This window comes from Ambystoma mexicanum, chromosome 14 (genome assembly GCF_040938575.1).
Source record: "Ambystoma mexicanum isolate Mex_15411 chromosome 14, UKY_AmexF1_1, whole genome shotgun sequence".
In the NCBI taxonomy this organism is placed as follows: Eukaryota; Metazoa; Chordata; class Amphibia; order Caudata; family Ambystomatidae; genus Ambystoma; species Ambystoma mexicanum.
In genome coordinates, this window is record NC_090940.1 from 268,526,072 (window position 1) to 268,552,060 (window position 25,989).

At 47.9% G+C, this 25,989-nt stretch overlaps 1 protein-coding gene across 6 annotated transcripts in view; it reads right to left on the bottom strand.

Moving 5' to 3' along the window:
* Positions 1–25,989, bottom strand: part of MDGA2 (MAM domain containing glycosylphosphatidylinositol anchor 2) — a 2,250,375-nt gene that overhangs the window by 1,575,231 nt on the left and 649,155 nt on the right. For all 6 annotated transcript variants that reach the window (XM_069637392.1, XM_069637389.1, XM_069637393.1 and 3 more), the window contains exon 2: positions 4,069–4,208. In XM_069637392.1, coding sequence (XP_069493493.1) covers positions 4,069–4,208 — 140 coding nt within the window. The remainder of the gene's footprint in view (positions 1–4,068; positions 4,209–25,989) is intronic.

Consider the following 25,989-nt stretch of genomic DNA (forward strand, 5'->3'; position numbering starts at 1 on the left):
GTGATACTGATGGAAGAACGTCTTGCTAAGCCACGTGTTCCACCAGTCTACTATGCTCCAAGATGTGTAAACATCAAAGTTAGCCTATTTTCTACACACAAGTAGTATGCAGTGTCATATCACCACATAGTGTGCCATGAGTGGGGATTTGCTCTACTCTGGATAATTATCTCAATGGGACCTGCATGTCATAGAATTGAATCAGCTGTTTCTCCTCTTGTGGCATCAATACATGAGGTGGTTAATAATGTTGTATGTTAAACATCGGAAGAACATTTAGCAAAATGTGAGCTCCCAGTTGAGCGTGTACAGAGGACACACCTAACCACGTGGATCAGACACTTGCCAGAGTGCATTAGGGTATTTGCAGTTATTTTTACATGGTGCAACTTGTATGTGTTAACTGATTAGCATGGTCTACTGGATCGAGGTAAGCGGCAAGGCCAGCATTAAACCAAGATGGCTGATATAATATGATATGATAGTTTATTTATATCGTGCCCATACACAAGTGCTTCAGGGCGAGAGGAGGCAAGGGAGGGGTGCAAGGGAGTACATAACAACGATCTTACTAGGCCCAGTGACATTGAGAACGAGCAAGTGCAGTTTGATGGACATGGTACTGATCAGGGTCGGACTGGGACATATAATTGGTCCATGCACCAATGAAAAAGTGGCCCACAATCACACATTACAATTATTTACTTTTCAGAACAGACTGCTCGAGTACTACCCAAGGGTGTGTTTTGGGAAAAATGGGCAGCAGATAATGCAATTGAATGAGTACTTGCTTAGTAGCATTGGTTAAAACTAGTGTAGAAACTGTCCGGTTCTGATGGGCCCATACTACAATCATGGGCAGGCGGTTCGGGCATTGCCCTGTAGGTCAGTGCTTGCCTTTGCCTGGTCTGAAAGACATTATTTCTCAGAGTGTATTTTACCTGCAACCTATTGGCCATACGTTGTAGGTTGGATTTCATTTCGCTCAGGTTCGGTCGTCATCTTCACATAAAAGCATGACCGAACATCATATGTGATAATTCATGCCGCAGCACTGCGGGTCTGCAGGTCTGCAGCTCAGCTGGAGTAGCACACTTTCATCCCAGTGTGATACAAGCCTTGGTAGCGGGATCAAAGCCAACTAAAATGATGGCAAGGAGGGAAGCTAAAAATCTGACAGGGTGAAGTGCTGTCATGCAGCAAATGAACAATTTGATGAGGTTTAGAATAAGAAACTCCAGTATTCTTATAAACTCTAGTATTCTTGCTAAATGCACTTGCACGATCCAAATGCACCTTGCCTGAAGATCGTCTGTCTATTCTCCCTTGCCTTCTCCCCTTAATTTGCACTGTTAAAACTGCAGAATCGCTGTCAGGCCTATTTGCTGTGTCTCACCTGTTAAATGTATTTTAAGCACTTACTCTGCCTGTGCAGACTATTATAGTCACGGAATTTCAAGGGCTCTGAGCGACTGTTGTTGCCCTTTCTTCACAACCTCATTGAACACTTTGAAACACTTTCCTGTGTATAGGCGTTATATATATATATATATATATAGATATAGATATATATATATATATATATAGATATAGAGATATAGATATATATATATATAAACAATACAACGAATAATGGTGAACTTTGTTGGAGTAAGAGCAAATGGGCATGGGGTACAGCAGAAACAAAGTAAACATTCAATACAGGTGTGTTTTGCGGATGCAGAATTGTGGCTGAATAATAATTTTTAAGTGAGATATGCAGCATAGGGCGGCGCTGTGTCTTCCATCGTCATCAAGGATACAGCCAGTGTAGTTCACGGGTAATCTCCGTTAGACCTAGCCATGCACCTCAACACAGAGGTCATTCTACTCGTTTTGCTTGGCCATTGTGTTGTTGTGTATGCCCCTCCCCTTCTCCCTTTGGGCCATCACTTGCTCTGACCACTGGCCAATACTGGTACGAAAACATGGATATTTAGTATCCCAACTTGCTGTGTACACACAAACAGGTGCTAATTAGAAAGGCTTCAGTCTGGAGGGAATACGACCATTGAATCATTTAGGCATTTTGCCTTTAAATGGAATATATATTCTAACTGCATAATTGCGGAGGGTGTGAATATTCACATTATTCCAAATCTTCACGGACCACGGAAGACATGGGGCCTCATTATGATACTGGAGGTAGCCGTGCTGGTAAAACAGGCTGCCACCAGTATCATTTTTTTTCTGGCGCCGGCGAATGAGCAAATACCGGGTCATTACGGCCTTGCCGGACCCGGCAATTGCCCATTGGGCAAAAATGCTCCCCAGCCTCATAGGGATCAATGGGAATGGGGAGGTTGGATGCACCAGCACCATTCTGACTGGTGCCGGTGCATCCGACATGCTCTGCTCGCGGGTGCCGGTACGCCCGCCAGGTCAGACCTGGTGGGCCGGAAGGCACCCACAAGCAGAACTCGTAGTTTGCCGGTCTGGTAACAACGGTACCGGTAGCTTACTGGTACCATTGTTACCGGACCGGCAAACTTATAATGAGGCCCATGGATTTACATGCTCAAGTGACATCCGTCACTGCAGGACCAAACTTTGGCCGGCATTCATGCTGCACCTATGCAGCTAGTTGAGCACCCCTAGCTTAGTTTTGTCCTGGTCATGCACACTTGTCGCAACACTCCTCTAAGTAGTAACTTGCTTGTGACTTTGTGGTGTGGCTCTGCAGTTGTCAACTAAATGCCTTGAAGTTGCCACTCACTCACTCTCTAAATTATGCAATGAAGACTAAGAGGATGCTCACTAAAACACAATAAAGCTTTTCAATGAAAACACAAATACTTCAGGGCCCTGAACCTGGTGGAACTTGTTGCAATCTATTCTTTATCCATAAGCATTACATCTGTACATGTATGTAGTTTCTCTTGTCAGATATTTTATGGTTTAGCAAATGGTGGCACAGGTGGTTTGATGACTAACCCAGTGGGTATTGTTGCCCACACAAGGATAGCAGAGGGAAACCACTACAGACCAGAAACAAGGCAGATATAAACCTGATATTGTAGAATAACTGTTAAGGAGGTACAAATTACATTTTGGGATTATTGCATGTTTTTCAATGGGTGACAAGTTAAGCGTAAACATGTTGCATATGGAATGTTGGTGGCCCCTATGCTGTGAACACTCCTGCGCTTCGCTCTAATTTCTGGTGATCTGGTGATTATATACTGCAAGGTCACAGGTAGTTGGAGGTGACGCCCACACCTCCCCGGTATAGTTAGAGAGAAAGATCCTGGCTACCTTGCACTGGTATATTGAAAAGGCTGAGTATCCACACAGTATTGGGTAGGTATGGTGTTATTTATTCAAGTGAAGACATTTCGTCTTAGTAGTTGTCAGCCGACACGTCTTTCGACCTCTAGGGTCTTAATCAAGGTTATGGTTTAGGTAAGGGGACTCTGTGTTCCCAGGCGGGGTTCCTTTTTAGGGAAGAACCAATTCTGTTTTCTCCCAGTCTTGGGTCCTAGAATGGCCTGGTGGCTCTCCGAAGTGAGGTCCAGGACAGAACTTTAGGTAAATAACACCGAACCTACCCCATACTGTGAGGATACTCATCCTTTTCAATATACCAGCGCAAGGTAGCCAGGATCTTTCTAACTAAACATGTTGCATAACCTAATTCCATTTGATATTTTGAATCAACTTCCCAAATGTGTGTTGCTCATTAGTTGATCAATAAAGAAAGCTAGATTAGGAGAGTGAAGCAAGGCAGGGTTGCTAGTTGAGAAATTGTGAATCGAAAAAAGTGATGTCAAAAACTGGTTTATTTTAGGTTACTTCCTGATGAAATAACACTATAACAGCCTCATCTTTCAACAGGAGTTAAAAATTTGCTTTAAATAACAGAAAATAAACCTTACACAACTATTACTGCAAATGTGTATGACTAAACATGTTCAACTGGGTTTAATAAACGTCAACATATAGTAGCAGGCTACATTTGAACAATGTTCACATCTTTCCATAAAGCTTTGTCACAAGGAAACCAAGTAAGGCTGCAGACCTCAGACTCACCTGTGGCCGTGGGTGTCCAGTCACCAGACAAGTCAGCTCCAAGGTTTCCCCTTCTCTGATAGTGTAGACCCTTTCAGAGTAACGCTCCTCCTCGATATTACAGGCCAGACCTGAGTGGACGATCCTCACTGTGGGAGGTGCTGTGAGGAGTCAAAGGAAAAGGTGATCAGCAAGACCGCTCTGAAAGTCATACAACGACCACTTCGCAATTCACAGAGATAAACCCTGATGAACTCAAATTTACTCTACACTTAATAGAATGGTAAGCATGATGAAAAATGGGCTTAATTAAGACATTGAACTGCACATACACATCTACAGGGACAGTACTGCAACTATGCAACTGTGGGAGCGGGCGTAGTCTACAATGATTCCCTCGGGGAATACAGGACAAACATACACGCCCTTCGCACTGAAGTGGATTGTGAACACATCTAACGAGCAAAGTAAAAATGAGCAGACCCTCATTCACTGCACTGTTCTGGTTAAGCCCTTTTGGAAATGTTTAAGTCCAGAAAAAGCAAACACTTAAAGAAAACAAGATTTAGGAAGTGGAAGACTTCACAGTGATTATAAAAGCACTTTAAGCTTTGGAGACTCAAAAAAATTCTCAAACATGCTGATGGTAATTTTATTTTGCATGAAGGTCACCTGGAGTCTCTCTCCCCTCACTGCGCCTGATTTGCAAAACAAAATTGAAACTTTGTCTTCTGTTTTGGTATCATATTTGAAATAAACCTATGTCAGAGGATTTGCACCCATCCTTTTTTAAAGTAACAAATACATGTATTCCATGTTATTGCGATGGAACTCTTTTAAACCTAAATAAAACATTCATACTTTGAAAAACATGGAATCACTTCCAAATTATAATCCTGAAACTGTTATTATGTATTTTCCCAAATAGTTAGTTGACACACTCAAAATATGTACAAACAGGCTCATTCTTAGTAAATTAACTTAATAACTGATTCCTCATTTTATGTTGCACAATTGTAGCCTTGGTGGACATTTCCTTGACTTTACCTCTTTGGTAAAGTGTGGCTCATATGAATTGAACTTTGTTTTAAATGCCTACAACCAACTGCCTGTACATTACTGTTAATGTTAAAGGATCTTTTACCGTGCTCTGTTGCCACTTGCATGGTCTCTTGGCGCTCTGGTGGATCTGCAATGTAGGATGGTTGCAGGTTTTTTTTGTGGGGTTGAACAGGCGAAGAGCAAGAGGGATGTGATGTGCTGTTAGCTGCTTCAGTACGGAGAAACTGGTCACTGCACATGTGTGTTTTCGCTTGGTAGCCATCATGTGGTGTTGAGGTGTGATTGTGTATGGTTTTCATGTATGGTGTTGTGAAGTGCATCCGGTCAGTGGTGAAGTAGAGGCTTGGTTGTGTTTAGGCCAGAGTTTGTGACTACTTAGAGGGGTGACATTTTAGTATGGTTGGTTAGTGGCACTACATTTCCTACACCCAACATTGCAACAGAAATCGGCCCATTTCCCACCCTCTATCATTCTTTCTAGTGTGGGCAAAAAAAAAAAAAAAACAACACCAACTCCATCCGTGTGTGGCACGGTATCTGCCCGCAAACCAAATCCTCCAATTGTGACACATATCACACACTTGATAGTCCATCTGTCGCAGGGTTCAGCAGGGAGCATAAGGTTTAGTTATAGTATTAAATTATTTGCAAGATGCAGCTGACTTACACATACACACTTAAGTGCGGAAGTGGCTAGTTTATACAATTAGGTTACATGCAGGATAAGTCTGGACTATCCAGGTAGGATAAGTGCAGGTCTTTATAAGGTATCATGTTATTCGAAAAGGGTTTTTTCCCAAAGTGCTTTAGTGATTGTGTTCTCTGCATTTCTTATAGGTTTCTCTTGTTGGATATGGTCTGGTTTAGTGCGTTGGATTGTGATGATAGGGTTAGGTTCATGTCAGGTGTCTGCTTTCAGTCCCTGGTTTTGTGGTGCTCCTTTCTGTGCATTCATTCATTTCATGGTGCGTGGATGTTGTTCAGTCATTTTCATTCCTTTCGGAGCTGAAGAGCAATGTTTTTATAGGTTTTCTGAATTTTAAATGATCCTCCATAGTTCGTATTTCTCTCGGGGGGAAGGTGGGAGGATCTAGCGTTTTACGGCATGCAAGAGAAGACTGATTCTCAATTTTGGCTCTCGTGTAGAGTTTAGGTTCTAGGCGGATGTTGTTGCTGGATCCAAATGTTCTTGTTGGTTTGTATATGGTGATTTACTTTTGGATGAATTCCACTCCCTGGCCATGGATTTCTCTATATGTTATGTTATGCACATTGGCTCTCAGTCAAAAACAAATCACCTTCAAAACAATGTAGCATCCTCAGTGCTGGTGTGATATAGTCTCTTCTGGAGAGTTTGAGGAGAAGTCCGGCAGCTGCATTCTGTATTGGTTGCAGCTTCCTCAACAAGTATTTCGATATATCCCAAAGTATATGCTGTTGGCATAGTCTATCCTGGACATGATGAGGGATATCATGGCAAGTGTTTTGTGCGTGAAGGAGAGGAAGGTTAGTATATTTTTGATAGTGTTGTGAGAAACCAAAGGGTAGCTCACCCACTAGTCCTCTGGGACTTTTCATTCAGGTGGCCAGGACACAGCCAGCGCTTTTGGATCCAGTTCCTGGGGGTGGACCAGTCTCGCAGGATCACCTGGGTGAGGGGTCTTCGGGGAGTGGAGGTGAGATAGCCGATGGTGAGATGCAGTATTCCCCCACTTTTTTGTTCATCCACCCCACACTGTTTAGGATTTTCTGTGGTCTGCCCCCCCTTTTTACACAAACACTGGGCTGAGGAAGAGGGTCACAGAGTAACCAGACTAACTCTCTCACATCGTTCTGAACATGTGCCGTTAATTAGGTCAGGCAAAGTCAGGCACTTTACCCTAAGTGCATACACCTGATACCAGTTAGCTCTTCTAACACGTACAAATGGCAACACCTAAAGGCACACTCTGAGCAAGGTGGAACACTTTTGGAGCCAAGCAACGGACCAAGGACGAGATCAGCAGGCCGAAAACCCAAAGGCTTCCCTACTGGAGGTCGTTGCCTCTGACAGACAGCGAAAGACATGTGGATAAGGCCAGATGCCACAAGTGAAGATTGTATTGTGTTTCAAGGATGCCATCAAACGTCCCGGGTGAACACCAGAGTTTGGTCAGGCAAGGTCAAGTCTGTGGTACTAACATTGACACGAAAATTGGAAAACGCAATACAAGAAAGAAATGCACAATGCTGGTGAGTTGGCAAGTGACCTGAAACCGGTGTGTGTTAAAGTGAATGAAGATGCAACCTCATATCACAAGTGAAGGCTTCAAACGTGTGGATGAGACACGAAGGAAGGCAGATAGGTGATTGAACTTTAAAGTAAAATGCAGCTGCAAGATCAGCGATACTAGGTAACAGAGTGGTCCATTGAAAAGAAATAGCCCATTCAAAAGAATCTGTGAAAGGTGCATTGTTTGAAGCTAAATGACAAACAAACAGCAAAAGTGAAATTAAATAGTGAACGCTGAGTCGAAGTGGTCCTGCAGTGGTCTGTAATGAAAGCCACACATTTGAAAGACTTCGACATCTGAAAGTGGTCTGAGCCCGATTGAGGGAGACCCGAAGTGTGTTAAGCTTGATGAAGGGAACCCCCTTGCAACTTTGAGTGAACTGTGTCGTGAGAGGTCTGAACCCAGCAGAGCGAGACCTATGAGAACAGTGTGGTGAAAGGTCTGAGACCGGCCGAGGGGTACCTTTGTTAATGCTTTGGTTGAAACATTCTTTTGAAAGTCAGAGAAAGGAACTTTAAACGTGGAAGGCCAGCGTGCCTCAATCCACGTTTTTTTAACTGTGTTGGAAGCTGAGCCAGAGTGTGTCGTCCTGCCTACATGTATCACCTCACCCCTTGAGCCCGAACGTGAGGAGGAGGGCTGGTTCAGCCACATTATCATTCACTTTTCCTTTTGCATACATTTTTTCCTTTTTACACTTTTTGTACAAGAGATAGGGCAGGCATTCATTTTTTTTTTAGCATAGGCAAGATTAATTGGACAGACTCCACTAGGACTGTTTTGTTTATGGTGTGATGGTCGAGACTACTCCTATCTTAGTTACAGGGCAGACTAGGAGTTTCTCCAACCCCAACAATTTCAATAAAGGTTTTACAAATTGTATCCATTGTGTCAGTGTCAATACTTGTGATACCATGCCTTCCCTACAGTGTGTAGATGGAAGAAGCACTTCTTCATTATCACGTTGGATCTAGTGTTAGCTCGATGTCCATTGGGATTCCAAAGTTTTTGACTACTTTGGATGGTTCAGGAGGGGTTCACAATTTCTGTGGGCTATGGGATGTGCTGATTGTTTCCTTGGTTGTTGAGTGAAATCATGATTTTTATTGTGCAGGGTTAATTTTAAGATTATTAGTGTTCATCCATTGGTAGAGTTTCTTGAGATAGTCTGTTCGTGTGCGGTTCTCCTCTTCATTGCCGTTGATTTTGTGGATGACTTTGGTATCGTCTACGTAATTATAGCAGACGAGGCTGTGTCTTTTGATGAAGTTGTTTGGGAGTGTCATATAGATGTTGACCAGTAGTGTGGATAGCGAGGAGCCTTGTGCTACTCCACAAGTGGCGTCCTGTGGTGCAGATTTGAATGGCTTTAGCCATACTGTTTCTGTACATTCTGACAGGAAAGATTTAATTTCAAGCAGCGCTGTGTCGCAGATCCCTAGGTCTTCAAGTCTCCCGAGGAGGGTGTTATGGTTGACTGTGTCAAAAGCTGTAGAGAGGTCGAGTAGTATCAGTGCCGAGTTTGTGTTGGAGTCTGCTTTGGTCTTTGGGTCATCCCATATAGAAATCAGTGCCATCTCTGTTCTTCTCATGGGTCTGAAGCCTACTTGTGCCCAATCCAATAGTTTGTTGTTTTTGACATGTTGCAGTATTTGTTCGTAAACATAGGTCTCTATTCGTTTTGCCAGGTATGGAACAAGTTACTTACCTGTAACTGTTGTTCTCCAGCATGGGTCTGGCATGGATTCACATGCTCATGAATATTCCCCGTCGTCAGGCTGGGAATCCTCGGTAAAGAAAAAACCAGTATCAGTTTCGTTTCTGATCTGTCTTTCGTAGTAATAACCAATCACTGGTCTCTGCGTCATACTGACCACAGCCAATGACTGCCCTCTACCTAAGCACCGCCTCTGGCAGCCATCTTCAGATTTGGAAGCACGTGAAGTGGCAGTATGACCAAGTGAAGAGCCGCAGAGGGGTAGGCGGGAGGGTTCGCATGTGAATCCATGCCAGACCCATGCTGGAGAACAACAGTTACAGGTAAGTAACTTGTTCCTTCTCCAGCATGGGGTCTGGCATGGATTCACATGCTCATGAATAAAGAATACATAGCAGTACACACATGCACAACCACGGGAGGTGGCAAAGGCTCAACATTAAGCATCACATAAACTCAACATTAAGCATCTAACCTCCTCACCAGGCTCACCTCAGGCGAACAGGTTGCGCAGCACTGCTTGGCCGACCCTGGACTCCTCCCTGGAATCCCGGTCGACGCAGTAGAATTTCGTGAAGGTGTGCGTCGACCTCCACGTAGCAGCCCTGCATATGTCCAGCAGGGGCACACCAGATAGGAACGCCGTGGTAGCTGCGATCACTCTGGTGGAATGGGCTCTCGGACGGCCAGGCAGCGGTCGGTTTGCCAACCGGTGACAGCACATGATACAGCCGGAGAGCCATCTGGAGATGGAAGCCTTCGAGAGAGCCTTCCCCTGATTGACAGGTCCAAAGTTCACAAAGAGTTGTGACGTCTTCCGAAAACCCTTCGTGCGGTCCACGTAGAACTTCAGCGCTCTAGCTACATCCAGCGAGTGCAAAGTCCTCTCAGCCGGCGACGAAGGCGACGGGAAAAACACAGGTAACACCAAGGGTTCGTTGAGATGGAAGTCCGACGGTACCTTGGGCATGAAGGAGGGGTGCGTCCTGAGCACTACCCTCGTGTCGTGGAAAGTCAAGTACGGGGCCTTGCAGGAAAGGGCCTGGATCTCTCCCACTCGTCGTGCGGAGGTGATGGCCACAAGAAAAGCTGTTTTCCACGATAGAAACTTCAACGGGGCCGAGTGCAGAGGCTCGAACGGAGGTCCCATGAGCTTGGTCAGCACCACGTTGAGCTCCCACGCCGGGGCCGGAGCCTTCACCGGCGGGAACGATCTGAACAGTCCCTTCATGAACTCTCTCACCAGTCGATGAGACCACAAGGACGTCCGGCCCGTGGTTCTGGTGTATCGGGAGATCGCAGCAAGATGAATCTTGATGGACGCGTGTGCCAGACCAGCTTTGGCCAGCGTCAGCAGGTACGGCAGTACTTGGGGAGCCGTAATCCGTAGAGGGTTAATCTTCTGTGCGTGGCACCGAACAGAGAACCTCTTCCACTTGTGTCCGTAGCATTTAAGAGTCGAGGACGCCCTGGCCTTTGCAAGAACCTCTCTGCAATCGGCCGGTATGTCGTATCCTCCAAACTCTAGCGCTGCAGGAGCCAGGCCTGCAAGTTCAGCGACTTCGGGTCGTGGTGGAGGATGGCGCCTCCTTCCCTGGAGAGTAGATCCGCGTCCGCCGGCAGCTTGATCGGCGGGGACGCTGACAAGTCCAGAAGGTCCGGGAACCATATCTGCCTCGGCCACGCAGGTGCGATGAGGATCATCCTGCACCGTGACCTCTTGAGCTGGTTGATGAGCCGGATTAGCAGAGGCAAGGGAGGGAACGCGTGGAGGAACAGGCCCTCCCAGGGGAATGAGAAAGCATCGCCCATGCTCCTCGTCTGGGGAAACCTGCTGGCGAACCTCCGGCACTTGGTGTTCGTCGCCGTCGCGAACAGGTCGATCTGGGGTGTGCCCCACCGTCGGAAGAGGCGATCCACCAGATCCTGCCGTAGCTCCCACTCGTGGCACGAGCGCAGCTCCCTGCTGAGTGAGTCGGCGATGGTGTTTTTTATCCCTGCCAGATGAAACGGCACCAGAAAAATCCCTTGGGCGACGGCCCAATGCCACAGGTCCTGCGCCTCCTTGGACAGCGCCGGGGACCTGGTTCCGCCCTGTTTCCTGATGTAAAACATGGTGGTGGTGTTGTCGGTGAAGATCCTCACCACCTTGCCCTTGAGGGACGGAAGGAAGGACCTGAGGGCCCAAAACACTGCACGGAGCTCCAGGACGTTGATATGTAGGGACTTCTCCGTCGGGAGCCAGAGTCCCCTTGCGTGCAGATTTTCGGTGTGCGCTCCCCACCCTTCCAGGGAGGCATCCGTGGTCACAGTCTCCTGGTGGGCTGGGGTCTGCAAGTCCATGCCCGCCGTCAGATGCGCGCGGGTGCCCCACCACCGTATCGCTCGTCGGAAACTCTCGTCGAGCTTGATCCTTTCCTCGAAGCTGCCCGTCGTCTGGATCCAGCGCGCATCCAGGAATTCTTGCAACGGGCGCATCCGGAGCCTGCACATGGGAATGAGGTAGATGCAGGAAGACATCATCCCGAGGAGGGACTTGATGGACCTCACTTTGGCCGCGTCGGCCACCAACATCCGTTGCACCTTGCCCAAGATGGTCCTGGTCCTCTCCTCCGACGGGGAGGCCAGAAGGGACACTGTGTCGAGCCTCGCTCCCAGAAACAGTGCGACTTGCGCGGGCACCAGGTGGGATTTGGCGTAGTTCACGGAGAATCCCAGGTCCGTGAGGAGTTGGACGGTCCTTGCCGTGTGGACCACGGCGAGCTCCCTCGTCTTGGCGCGGATGAGCCAGTCGTCCAGGTAGGGGTAGACGTGAATCCCCTCGCGGCGCAGCTGCGCCGCCACCGGTGCAAGGCACTTGGTGAATACCCTGGGTGCCGACCGTAGTCCGAAGGGAAGGGCTTTGAACTGGTAATGACGCCCTTGGACCACGAATCTGAGGAATTTGCGGTGCCCCTTTAGGATGGGAATGTGGAAGTAGGCATCCTCCAAATCCAACGACGATAGGAAGTCTCCTTCCTCCAGCTGACCCAGGACGTGCTGGAGGGTGACCATCCGGAACTTCTGCGCCTTGATGAACTTGTTCAGACGTCGCAGGTCTAGGATGGGGCGCCATCCTCCCGTCTTCTTCTTCACGAGGAAGTATCTCGAGTAGACTCCGGAGCCCCGAAGCCTCTTTGGGACGAGTTCGATGGCGCCCTTTCTGAGCATCGCCTTTACCTCCAGGAGAAGTTGAGGGACGTGAAGTTCTTTCCTGGCCACGGGGGGGACGCGCGGGCACCTTCTTTGAAACTCGAGCGCGTGGCCCCGGGCCAGGGCGTCCAGCACCCAACGGTCGGTGGAGATGGACTCCCACACGCTGACGAAGCCCGCCAGCCGGCCTCCCACCGGGGTGCTTCGGTGGGGGCCCCACCCCACGGCCGGTTCAATCCTGCTTGGACGCGGCCTTGCCGCCCTGACCTCCTTGGCGACGACGGCGGGGTCCGCTAGACTTGCCTCGTCCTCTGTAGGCCTCTTGCGGCGACGAGCGGGCCGCTTGACGGTAGGAAGCGAAACCGCCGCCGGAACCTTTGGAGGCGCCCTTGCCTCCGCCGCTCCGAAAGGGCGTCCGTCGTTGCAGGACTCCAAGGGCCCGGGCCGTCTCCGTATCCGCCTTGATGGCCTGAAGGGAATCGTCCACTGTCTTCCCAAACAGGTTGTTCCCGTCGAAGGGCATGTCCAGGACTCTGGTCTGGACGTCCTGCCGGAAGTCCGTAGCTTTGAGCCATCCACGACGTCGAAGGCAAACGCCGTTGCCCAGCTGGCGGAACCCAGTGTCGGCGATGTCCGTCGCCACGGTGATGGCGTGGTCCGAGGCCACCTCACCTTCCTGCAGGATCTCAAGGGCCTCCGCCCTCTTGTCGTCCGGCAGAAAATCCAGCAGGGGAGCCATCTTGTACCAGAGCTCCCTGTCGTAGCGGGCCACGATAGCCAAGGCGTTGGCCGCTTTAATCGTCGTCGCTGCCGACGAGATGACTCTACGCCCCATAGTATCCAATTTCTTTCCCTCGCCGTCCGGCGGGGAAGTCGATGTGGAGGCCGCACCCCCCCCCCGCTTTCTTCCTGGCTGCCGCGGAGACGACGGAGTCCGGGGTAGGCTGCGCCCGGAGGCATAGGGGGGCCGTGTCCGGGACCCGGTACTTTTTCTCGTACCGGTCTCTTCTAGCTGGCGTCGTGGAAGGGTTCTTGAGGAGGGAAAGGCCCTCATCCCAAATGTCGTCCAACAGAGGCACTGCGAGGACCGTCTTCCTCTTGGCCTCGCGCCGCTGATAAAGGAAGCCTTCCTTTTTCTTCTCCTCAGGGCAGAGTTGGAAAAGCTCGGAAGCCCTGGAGATCATGGAGTGGAAAGATCCGATCTCGTCGGGCGGAGAGGCCCTGGTGGGAGGCGACGACGGAAAATCCTCGTCGTATGCCTCGTCGTCCGTACCCGTCGCTGCCGTGTCAGTCCCCGTATCATCCCCTCGGGTGGACGGGGAGGAGGGCTGGAAGGGGCGCGACGGTTGAAAAGGAGGTGGTGGATGGATCCTTCTTTTCTTGGTAGGGGGAACACCAGAAGGTCCCGGTTCTGGATCCCCCGACGGGAGAGGTTCCTCCGTCGGTAACGGTAGCCTCGTCCTTATCTCGGAGCATAAGGACTGTATGGCCAACAAAATGGCCGCCGAGTTGTCTTGCGGCGCTGGCAGAGGGGAATCCGACGGGCGAGCAGGGGCCCCGTCGGTATCCTCGACGATGTCGTCGTCGTCACCTGCGTCGGGGTCCATTCCGACGGGCTGGCCTTCTTCCACGCCTAGGCCGTGGCTTAAGACCTCGATCAGCTCCTCTTCTGAGGTTGAGGCCGACTCTACGACGACGCCCTGCCCCCCCTTGTTCCCCACGGGGGGTTTCACGGGGGTCCTATCGATGGGCACAAAGGAAGACTCCCTCCGAGGAGGCAGGGAGATTCTGGGCCCTGAGGTCGCCACCACTGGTGCAGCCACCACAGGCTGAGCCAGGGCCGCCGTGACCGTTTCGATAGAGGGCTTGGTCGGATGGATCAAGGCCTTCACCACCTTAGGTGCGCTCACCGCCTTATCCTTGAGGGAGGGGGCACTGCCACGCTCCTCCTCTGCCTTAGAGCTCGACCGGGGCCTCTCCAGGAGCTTCGCCGGGTGCTCGGCCTTCCTCTTACCCGACCCAGAGCGTTGGCTCGTGGTTGATGGTGCCGGGGAGGGTGCGCCCTGCCTGGCGCCCGTAGAGCCCGACCGTTCGGCGCTCCCGGTGCCAGCGGACTCGCGGTGCTTGGCCTTATGTTGGGCCCCCGTCGCGGGGGCGCCCTCAAAGGTCTTAGAAGACCGCTCGGATTTCTTCTTCTTCTCGCCAGACGGGCTCTTACCCTCCAGCCAGTTGGCGAGACGTTGATGGCGGTCCTTCATGGTCCGTTCCGACATGTTGCCGCAAAACGCACAGTCCTTCTCCACGTGCGTCTTGTCCTCATGAAGGCAGTAAAGGCAGAAAGAGTGTTCGTCCTCCTTGAAGACGTTCTGCAGCTGGCATCCAGGGCAGACCCTGAACAGCTTTCCGGGCGTCGAGCTTCCCTTCTCCTGGGCCATCTCCGAGACCGGGCCTGAGAAGCTTTTGGAGTCCTCCGAAGTGTAGCTCGACGAAATCTTCACCCTTGAGGGGCACAGATGAATCCGACACGGGTCCCCGTTGATCGGATGTAGAATCGGTGGAGCTTGAGGCTCTTTTGACCGAAAGAATCGAAGTTTTTTGTAAAAAGCGCGAAAAAATAGCACTAACGCTCGAGAGCAATAGCACGAGGATCCCAACACATGAACGTGCGGTAAAAATCTGAAGATGGCTGCCAGAGGCGGTGCTTAGGTAGAGGGCAGTCATTGGCTGTGGTCAGTATGACGCAGAGACCAGTGATTGGTTATTACTACGAAAGACAGATCAGAAACGAAACTGATACTGGTTTTTTCTTTACCGAGGATTCCCAGCCTGACGACGGGGAATATTCATGAGCATGTGAATCCATGCCAGACCCCATGCTGGAGAAGGAATGTTTCAGATCTGTCTGTAGTTTGAGAGGTCTTCCATATCGCCCGTTGTATCTTTGGGGAGTGGTTTGATGTAGGCTGTTTTGAAGGCTCATGGTACTCTTCCCATTGAAAGTGACAGATTAAAGAGGTTTAGGCAGTATTTAGGCAGTGTTCTCTGCACAAGGATCAAATTGTAGATGTGTGGTGGACAGGGATAAGTTGGCGAGCCTGCCTTGTTGCTTTCATTCACCAAGCTGATGAATTTTTCTCTTGATATTTGGGGAAAGATGTTCAGCCTGGTTTGTGGTCTGGGGGTTGGTTCATTGTGCTGAACCATTGGGTGGGCCGTTCTACTTTGTATGATCCGATGTATGTTGGTGATTTTACTCTTAAAGTGATCAGGAGATCGTCACATAGATTTTGCAAGGGGAATGGTGTGTTATTGGATTCTGGAGGGTTTCTCAGCTCGTTTACGATGTTGAACAGTTCTTTCTGCGTGTTGTTGGCTTTAGTTATCCAGTCACTGTAGTATCTTTTTTGCTTTGAGAATTTCCTCTTTATACAATCAGATCTGTTTTTTATGTTACTCTTTTGTCTTGTTCCTCCATTCTTGTTCTAGTTTCCAGGTTATTTTCATTGCTTTGAGATGGAGCGTGAACCATCTACCTGCCAAATTCTTGATGGGATGACAGGATTTTATGGTGAGATGCTATCTATTGTTTTCGCAATCCAGTTCAGGATTATGGCTGGTCTTCCGTCTATGTCAGTTGTGTCCAGTAAGACAAGGGGCTGTCAGAGAGGACCAGACAGATATACAAGGAGTAACGAAATAAAGCTTTTACTTTAATCTCATCATGGGGCCCATCTAAACTTTCACTTTAAGATCCAATTTACTAGATCTTGAATTTGGCAGCAAGAACATCACCAACAATGATAATTATGCTATATAACTTTGAGTGAAATGTTAGACTAATTCACCCATGGTGTTGCTGGTCCGTCCCCATTACACACAAAAGTAAAAACTGCTCATCTAAGAATCTTTTTAATTTAATGTTTATGAAATACAAGGCTACAGACATGTTATCTAGTCCCCCTTTCAAACTAGAAAGGAGAGAATGTGATGGAAATGGGTACTACAAATCATTAGTACCCAGGGGAGAGGTGTGAGAAACCTGAGGGTATTCTCCCAAGTAGACCTTGAGAATCCCTTATATGGTGGCCTGGGGAAGGCTGGCGCTCTCAGATCCCAACCTTGGGGGTGGACGAGCAAGGGAGGATCACCTGGGAAGGGGAGCACAGGGTTGTGCTCAGGGAAATACCCCAGGTGAGACACAGTATTATACCAGAGAAGAAGGAGAGGAGGACGAGATCTCTGAGACCTTTGTAGGTTGTACCACATCAGTCTCCCTTTCTCCCTATAAATCTCTCTTGCCCAAATCCCATAACACCTCTGTATATAACAAATGCTCTAGGATCCCAAACCCTGTTGCACTCAGAAACCAACTCTCCCAGACTGCCTGCTTTCCTGTTTCCTACCCAAATACTCCCAATTGTTATTCTCCACGTCCCTCTGCCTATTCTTTCCCGAACACACAGTCTACTTTAACAAAACACTACTGTTCCCACAATCCCCCCTGTTCATTTTACGATAATCCTGGTCATTCCTGTTTGCTTCCCAAACTCTACCAATCTCATTCTTCGGAGTTTATTAGCCCCCCTGGTACAAGGGTTGTAATTCCATATAACATCTTTTCCACATCCTACCACGTATGATAATCAGACACACTAACCCCTCCCCTTTCAGACACAAGCACTGTCTTAACCCACGAAAGACAACTAATACTAGAACTGTTCACCTGACATGTCACGACACAAGATTCAGGCAGAGTTGAGCAATTAATCAAAACTACACACACCTGATAACCCTTCCTTTTCCCCACAGGGATAAAAGGTGGAGCGGAGAGCACACTATGAACAAGGCAGACCGCAAGACGAGACAGTTAACTCAGCACAGCAGATCAAGGGGAGGAGAAAGATGGAGCAAATAGAGAGTGTGACAAGGAGAGAAGCAACCTTATCCTTCCTGAGCCAAGCCTGTGAAACCTCTGTTAAAATGGATTTCTGAACTCTGACCTGGTGACCAGAGGTTCAGAAGGCCAGCCTAGTTTCTTGGAACAGGGTAACATTCTGGGCAATCCAGACCAATCAAGGTAGCATTGGCGGCGGTCAAGACTAGGTCTCAAGATGGGTGAGGGTGACTGAAAGACCTCAATAAGCACACACAGTAAAGGACAGTCCAAATCACTCCCAGTCAGGTGTATATATATATTAAAAATACATGTATTCAAGGCCTTTGAACTCAAACACAAAGCAATTGTCAACAGTAATACTTCAAACCAATACAACACTACTATAACACATTTATACAATTCCAAGTTGCCTAATGGGTTAAAGCACAGAATGGGTCCACAACCTAAAAGTACAGGGAGCAAGCAGTGTAATTAGACTTAAGGCAGTTCTTCATCAATCAATCCCTAACTGAGAGGCAGTCGAGTTGCTAGGAAGAGTGGAGCCTAGTGCTCAAATGTACTTTCATATGTAGGTGCACGTGATAGTGCAGAAGGGTGAAAACGGGGTCTCTTGCGGGGGCTGCAGCAGCTCAGAAAGGTGGGTGAGGCGATGAAGAAAAAGTTCCCACTATTCATGCAGGGTCTCCCTAAAAGGGTAGAACAGGTTCCAGGAGTTGGGAAAGGGACGGTAGCACAGGCTACCTGTGGAAAGGCGAGTGGTCCTAAGGGGACATTCGTGCATTAAAGTGGATGGATGCACTAGTGGCCACCGGTAAGGGTTGCAAGTACTCACGACCCCCAGTGCACAATAGACCAAACTTCAGCAGTCAAGTCCACTTCAGTTGCAGGTTCAAATGCGGCAATTCCTGGCGAGACAGTGGTGATTTCTCCGCTCCTGCTGAAGGGATCCGGCCAGTTTCACTTTAGCAGGCTTCAGGGCACAGATAGGCACAGCAGCAAAGCACCTACGAAGTTCGTCACCACGGTTGGATGACACAGTAATTGCGTGTACTCCGGTTCGGGCGCTCTCTCTATATTCAGACCTGGGAATTACAAGTGTGAGAGTGCCGTGAACACAGATTTTGCGATCTGCCAAGTTTCAAGTGTCAACTCTAAACAGCAGCAGTTTCAGAGCAAAGGTCCTGTGCAAGCTGGTCAGTTCACTGGTTGGCCCAGGACCACTTCGGAAGAGACTTGATTGCAGGTTTAGATGAGGGTGCAGTGAATAGTTAGTCCCACTATTCAAATGGCTAGAAGCGCCTTTCCAGACCATCTGGTTTGATCAGATGCAGAGGGGTCCAGCAGGACAACAGTGGGCTCAGGGTGCCAAACCTTCCAGCGGGTCACCAGTGGTTCCTCAACTCAGCTTCGTAGTTTTAGGATACTTGAATCCTATCCTAGGTTCAGTGATACTCAAGAGATAGACCTGGTATGGGTGTTTGGAGCCTTCTCTTATCCAGAATCTCCTTCATGCCAAAACGAAGTGGACCCAACGGGAGGTATGCTCACATACAGGCACACCAGACATGGACAAATCATGGACCACGGTGGTCCCCGTCATTCCCAGCACACCAGACCCTCTAGCACCCAGGATTTGTATTGGAACTAGACAGTCCAGCCCACATCCTGGAGGCACACACACAAGGCATGCAGAAGCCCACAAAAGCTTGCTGTTTTGTGGGAGAATGCATGCCCAAAAAAGGACTGCCCTAGTTCAGCTCGACCTGGGGAAGGTAAAGGGGCAAGATGGCCAAAGGACAGGACAAAGAACTTTATGTCATTTTGGAGCCAGGCCACCTTCCTGTGCCTACCGCGGTAAACAGGGATTGCATGGCAAGAAAGGGTTAAAAATAAACGAAAAGATAAACTGCCACCAGCCCTGTCCAAGGCACATCTGCACTTCTCCTGAAAAATCCTTTGAAGGAGTCCAGGGCCTTTGGAAACGAAAAGTGCACTGTACTGTAAGGCACTTGTAACATTTTGCAGAAAAGTTGACACATTGGAAAGGACTATGGGAAACAAAGACTCCCAGCACTGACTGTCTTTAAGGGCATGTCAGTTCCCCATAATAAAGTGAGCGAAAGCCCAGTGGAGTGCGGCTGAAGACTGTGCTTAACTGGCAAAAGTCAGACTATGGTGTTTAAACAGCAGCAAAAAGTTGGGGGTACACAACTGGCGGGAAAATTACACATAAATGCGAACCTTTCCTAACAATCTCCATGGGAGGATTCCTAACACCGCTAACAATAGCCAGTGTGTGTTGATGCAGATGTCTACGGTACATGGGGCCCTCCTGCTGATTACCAAGCCAGGGAGAAACGCTTGCCACTGGGGGAACGGGCCTTGACTCCAGAGGCAAGAAACATCAAGCCGTTGATCACAGCCAGTGAGTCGAGGCGAGAGCCAATAAGAAACCAAACTGTGTTGAACGAAAGTATCAAGTGGCCGAGTGAAGAAAGTACAAAGAACTGTCAATACGAAAGGGGAAAACAAGCTACAGAGGAATCGGATACCACGTGGGTGCTCACTCTGGAAACTCTGTGCGACTACCCTGTTTATTTATCTATTTCTAACTTGCCATAGGCATCTGGGTGCGGAGAAGGCAGATCGGTCAATAGAAAAGAAGAACAGACAAATCTGTATCAGGGATGAAACATAAGAAAATAGAAAAGTCATTAATGCTTTTTTTTTTAACCGGCAGTCTTCTTTTGCAACAAAGGTTTATAGGTAATTTGCCTGCTTTTACAGGGTACGACCGTACTTTTCCCTTAGCCCGTCGGAATCTGGGGCATGCCAGTCGCAAGGAGTACTTTGATCTAGTGTTTCTGGCAGAGTCCTGAGCGGTGATGCATGTTTTCAGATATCTCGGAGCATCACCGAACAGACATTTGTGAGTCGTGATGTTAATTTTAAATTCTATTCTAGCTTCTACAGGGAGCCAGTGCAGTTCTCTTCTATATTGTGAAATATGCTCGTGCCTCAGTACATTTTTAATGACTTACTGCATCATTTTGCAGAATCTGCAATTTAACACAGGATTTGCTTGCTCCACCTAATAAGGCATTACAGTAGCCCAGTCTTGGCATAATTAAACAAGAGTAGCATAGTTTTTATCTGAGACAAAAGGTTTTATCAGGCTTAAGAGCCTTATATGGTACTGTACATTTTTAGTGACATTTGCGACTTGGGCGTCTGCATTAAGCGATGCTTTAATGGTGACCAAGAGTGTTTTTACTTTGCTAACTGTGCTCATAAGAGATTGATCAAGGCAGAAGTTTGCATAGTCCGTACCTAAGTTTTCCCTTGCTTGGGCTGATCCAAAAATAAGAAGTTCAGTCTTCTGACTTAAGGCAAAGCCCATTTTCTGACATCGAAATACAGATTTGTTCGTATACAGACGCAGTGAGCTCAGTATCCTTTGTGTACTCTCCACTCAGCTTAAAAGGAAGCTGAGAATCGCAAGCGTAGCTGGTGAAATATAGTTCGGTAAAAGTCCAAGAGATCAAAACAATGGGATACACAGTTTTTTTTTAAAGTGCGGGGGACAAACAAGCCCCCTGAGGGACTCTACATTTAATAGGTGTTAAGGCTGAGGAGGCATTTCCCCAGACGATCTTTGACTTTCTATTACCTAGAAATGTCCGAAACCATTTAGAAGTATTAGTGGAACAGTTGCCGATTTCCTGAATACGTGTTAAAAGTTTTAGATGATCTACGAGATCAAAGGCTGCTGAGAGGTCTAAAGCATCAGCAGCCCATATCTACCATCATCCATGATGTCTAACATTTCTGTTTGTAGGTCAAGCATCGTGGTCTCTGTTCCGTTTGCACACCTAAAACCCGATTGTCCTGGGTGTAAAATATTTGACTTCTCTAGCTGTTTTTGGAGTTGGGTGTTTTTGGAGTTGGGTGGCAGCTATTTTATTAACTACTTTCAACAGAAATGGGACATTAGTAATAGGTCTGAAGTTACAATGTATTGTAGGATATAGATTAGGTTTTTTTTAAATAGGGAGTGACTGACATTGTTTAAGAGATTATGCACATCATGTCAGTTTGACAAGTTGTGGGATGCATTTCTTTAAGGATTTTAATGAGAGTGTCCAACGTGATCGTTTCAAATGAAAATGGTAGGTTTTCTTGAGTTTGGGGCTGAGATGCAGGACTCTGAGAAATACAGTTTTATTTGTCTCTCTTGTGCTTGCAGTATTACATTGTGATTCATGCAATTTGTCAGAGAAGGCTTTTTGTACAGTTTCACAGTCTAAATTGTTAGGAATAAAGTGTTTTATTTGAGCTTTAGGTTTTTCTAGTAACCTAACAATCTCAAATAGTTTCTTAGTGTTGTTAGCAGAATTGGAGATTTGAGAGTCAAATAAACCCTTTTTGGGGCAGATCATTTTAATCCGGTAGCTTTTCACTATGGCCTTCCATTTCTCTTTATTCTATTGGGATTGTTTTTTTAGTTATTGTTGAACCCAACATTACCAGAAGGCCTTGGGAAAGGCGCGAAGGGGGTTAAAGTGGTCATCCAGGGGTCTGGTAAAATCCTCTGCACAGTCAAAGGTCTTTGATTGTGAAGCTAAGGGAAGTGAATCCTACATCATAAGAACTGTTAAAAAAAAAGGTATAATAGGAAAAGTTGCGGAGGGTGATCCCGACTAAGGGATGCTGATAAAGAGGGGGCGAAACCAAAATTTGCAAGGAGTAGTGTGTTGACAAGAGTGTTGACAACAGTGAAACCGGAACTGTGTAAAAAGACATTAAGATTTGCGAATCTCACAAATGAGATTGTGTTGAAAGCCGTAGTGAACCCTTCGGAGTGAAGGCAAACAGTCGTGAGGGGTCTGAGCCCGGAAGAGGGGGATCCAGTGGAGAAAAGCCAACACCCATCAAAAAAGGCTGTAGTAAAACTGACGGAGGGAAGGCAATCAGTCGAGAAGGGTCTGAGCCCAGAAGAGGGGGATACAGGGGTGAGAAGCCATCACCCCACCAACACATAAATGTAACAGAGAAATCTTTTGAATACAAGCCAGGGTGAACCCAACGGAGGGAATCTGATATTTGAGAGTGGTCTGAGCCCAGAAAGGGAGAACCCAGAGGGGTGAAGAAATATCACCTCCACTACAACTACCGAAGGTCTTGATATTGCAAACAACTTTTGTGGATCTGAGCATGGAAGAGGGGGATCCAGGGCTGAAAAGGCATCACCTAACGTACAAGAAGAAAGTAACTTTTGTTTATTATTTTTGGAATATATCGGGTCCTCGGAGGCAAGAGACTGTTTGTAGAAAAGTGACTTTACCACCGAAGGCTCTGACAGCTGAAAGCGAAACAGTTGGCTCATGCTGGGATAGCTTGCACGTGTGCTGGGCTCCGGAGTCCTGCCTTGTCCTGTGCTCAAAATGTGGGGCAGGGAGACCCAGACTACCGCAACCTGACTTATTATTTGTGAACACTACTTTCTTAAGAACCTCATCCCACACGCTTTGTTTGTATTTAGTGTAAGGATGGGAAATAGGTTTTTCTTAGTATTGTCATTATTTTGACAAGACGCCACTAGGACTGCCTTATTTTTATTTGATGGTTGTAGCTTGCTCCCATCATAGATTTAGTTTTAGATTAGGCGTTTTTCCAACCCGCTTATACAGATTAATAAACATCCTTAAACTGTGATCACTTGTGCCTGTCTTTACTGTTGCCACCATGAGTTCCTTACAGAGGCGACATAGAATCGGGTTGACAGCAACGTGGGCTTTACTACAAAGAAAAGGCCATGTGCCATACAGGCTACTGCACTTCTCCTCCACACCACCATTTATTTTGCCCACTCAAAACCTCAGGCCCCTTCCCATCCGAAACACACGCTCCTCCCCTAAGCCTCCATTATCTACCTGGCAAACCCCACCCCGGCTGCACTTACCCAACATTACCATGATTCATCAGCAAATACTTCACTGCCACAGTTGCCATTGACATAGAAAGGGGAGTCTGCTTCTGTACCCCTGGTTGCCATCTTTCTTTGTCATATTTTTAGGGGCATTTGATGTGCGCAAACCAGGCAAAGCTGAATTACCTTAAAAAAATTATTAGCACTCCGCTCACATTCCTGAGTGTGAGTAGATATTTACACAATGGAGGGTGCTTAACTTAAGCAATAGAATCAGAGGAGGGGGGTCATCATTTACAGGCCTGTTCGAATCAAAGGCCTTAGCGATAGCCCTAGTGTATTATCAGACAGGTAATGCCCCTCCCTCCCATGTTTCTATTGCTATTAGTACCCTGGCACGTTGTACCAGGGTAGTAATGGTTTATTTGTCTCAAGTTGAGAAACGGTGTGTTAACCGTTTCTCAATTCGAGAAAAAACTATAAAAAAGATGGCCACCATGGATTGTGGCAAAGGGTGCTATAGGTAGTTCTTTACTCCCCATACAGATGTGGTTGGGGCGTGCGCCCCCTTGGTTGATGACTGCATACACTGGGTCTCCTCCTCCTAGGGCTGTTTGACTTTAGGGGTTGGTTTGGTGCATTTGGTGTGCAGCTCTCTGGGGCCAGTGACGAGTGAGGTCTGCTCCGCCATTGGCCGTCTAAACACTGTGCTAGCTTCCAGTTTACTAGGGACTGTGGTTAGGGCTGTGGGCGAGCCAGAAGACTCCTCCAACGAGCCCTTTCCTCCCTTGCCCCATTGGTTTTCCCCTGGGCCTCAATCAGGTACAGTAGGAGCTTTTTTTATCGCTTCCAGTTCGATAAGCACCAGTGCGCAGGGGCAGGCCCCCATGTTGTGGGTCCCCCTTTGGTGTTGACTGAGACAGGGTTGGCTTCCATGAGTGGGTAGCTTTGTGGACCTAAGTGGGGTGAGGCGTAGAAAGGGGCTGGACCCCAATAATGCTGCCAGCATGTTCTCACTCCAGGTGCTACAATTGGAGCTGTGCTCTGTTGCCCCATCAGTCTCCGTAGCCATCAAGTCCAGGGCAGGGGAGGAAGAGCAGGCAGAGGTAGGTCAAGAGTGGTGTATAATGAGGGCAGAGTAACAAGAGCTGGGTATGTGTTCCGTCGGGAGGGGGTAGGAAGAGGCGAGGAGCAGACTACTGAGACCAATGGTGCAGCAAAAGGTTCACAAACCCCCATGGGTCCAGGGTCTGTGGTTCCAAGGCCGGACGCTATGAGGTAGGTCTCTAGGTTCCTTGTGGTTGTGGAAATGGCAAGCAGAGTGGAAGCATCAGGGGTAACCCCCAGGGGTCGGCCGATCTCGTTTGTTGCAGGGTGGACCAGACCCATGAGATTAGAGAAGCAGTCTAGAGATTCACAGAGCGACTCCTTAATAATGTCATTGGCAGCCAGAGCTCTATCCCTGCAGGGGATATGAACAAAAGCACAGCAGTGATGCTTACCTGGCTTGGTGGGTGAGCTCCCCCTTTTCGGTGCACCACCCGCATCTTGCGTTTGGTTTTGAGCTCGGGCTCAGTTTCAGGCCCAATGAAGGCTGACAGGCGTGAGAAAAGGGCAGACTTGCAGAGATACGAAATGGGGAGGGGGAAGAGGGGGAAAAAGCCATTGCTTCCATTGTCAGTGTTTCTGGTCTCCCCCCCCCCCCAAAAACACTGATGTCCTTGCCCTCCCGGCTGTGGCCAGCTCAATCGCACCTCTCGGGCCGGATGGGCAGAGGTTTTTGGGCAGGCCCCACGGGTCACCTAATACTCCTGCAGGACGCCAACACCCCAGGCTTCACCCTTGTGGGGCGGCGTGGGACCTGAAGAAGAGCAAGGGGGCATGGCCAAAGTTCGCTGCAGTGTGGAGGCCAGTTTGCGGAGCTGGAGTGGAACGCCAACACCCCACGCCCTTGTCCCACGGGCTTAACAATTACTTTAAAACCCTCATACCCTTAACAATAAGAAAATTTGGCCTGTGGCCTTCCCAAATGAAGTGCTCTTAGGATGTATATAAACGTCTTATTTTGGTAGCTGTGTACCTCTGGATGACATTTTATGCAATGACCCGGTACTCTCATCATGATCACCAAAAAGTAATTTAACCCCATATTCCTTCGGATAATTTGATCTTATGCTGCAGTCATAAACGTATTCACAACAAGGCTAGACCCAAGCCTCGGACAGCAGATAACCACGGGAGAGGCATTTCATTGCAGTTGATTACTGGTCATAATTCTTTTAATATAAAGCCAATTTTCTTTCTCGGAGTCTGGCGGATCCCCAACACTGTAAGTAATTTTGAGCTGTAGTCATTCCACTCTGACAGATAAAGTCTTTGATGGCCAAACCTGTATATATGCTTGATAATTACAAAAGCTTTATTGTTAGGGTGACTTTTGTTTACATAAAAAAGGGAACACGTACCAAACCCAGCGTGCTTTAGTTATTTAGTGATTCAGTCATAAAACTCTCAGACATAGATAACAGATATATAGCTCTTTGGTCATTCTGACCTTCCCAAAATGCTATTTAATATGCAAAATAGCCCAAACCTCATTGGTTTTATTGGGGCCACTTCACATTATCTTTTGATTTCTTTCTAATCAATACGTAAACACACTGTGTTAAGCTATCAATTTTCTATTCAAATACATAACATGTATTTTTTAAACCATTGCAAAAATTAGGGGTTTCCCTTCAGAAAGGGTTAATAATGATGCATAATTTAAAAATATTAAGCAAATTCCTATGCTTTAATCAAGAACCAAGTTCCCACAGGTGGCACTAAAATGATGTTCATAAGCAAGTACTAATTTCCCACCCTGGCCCCG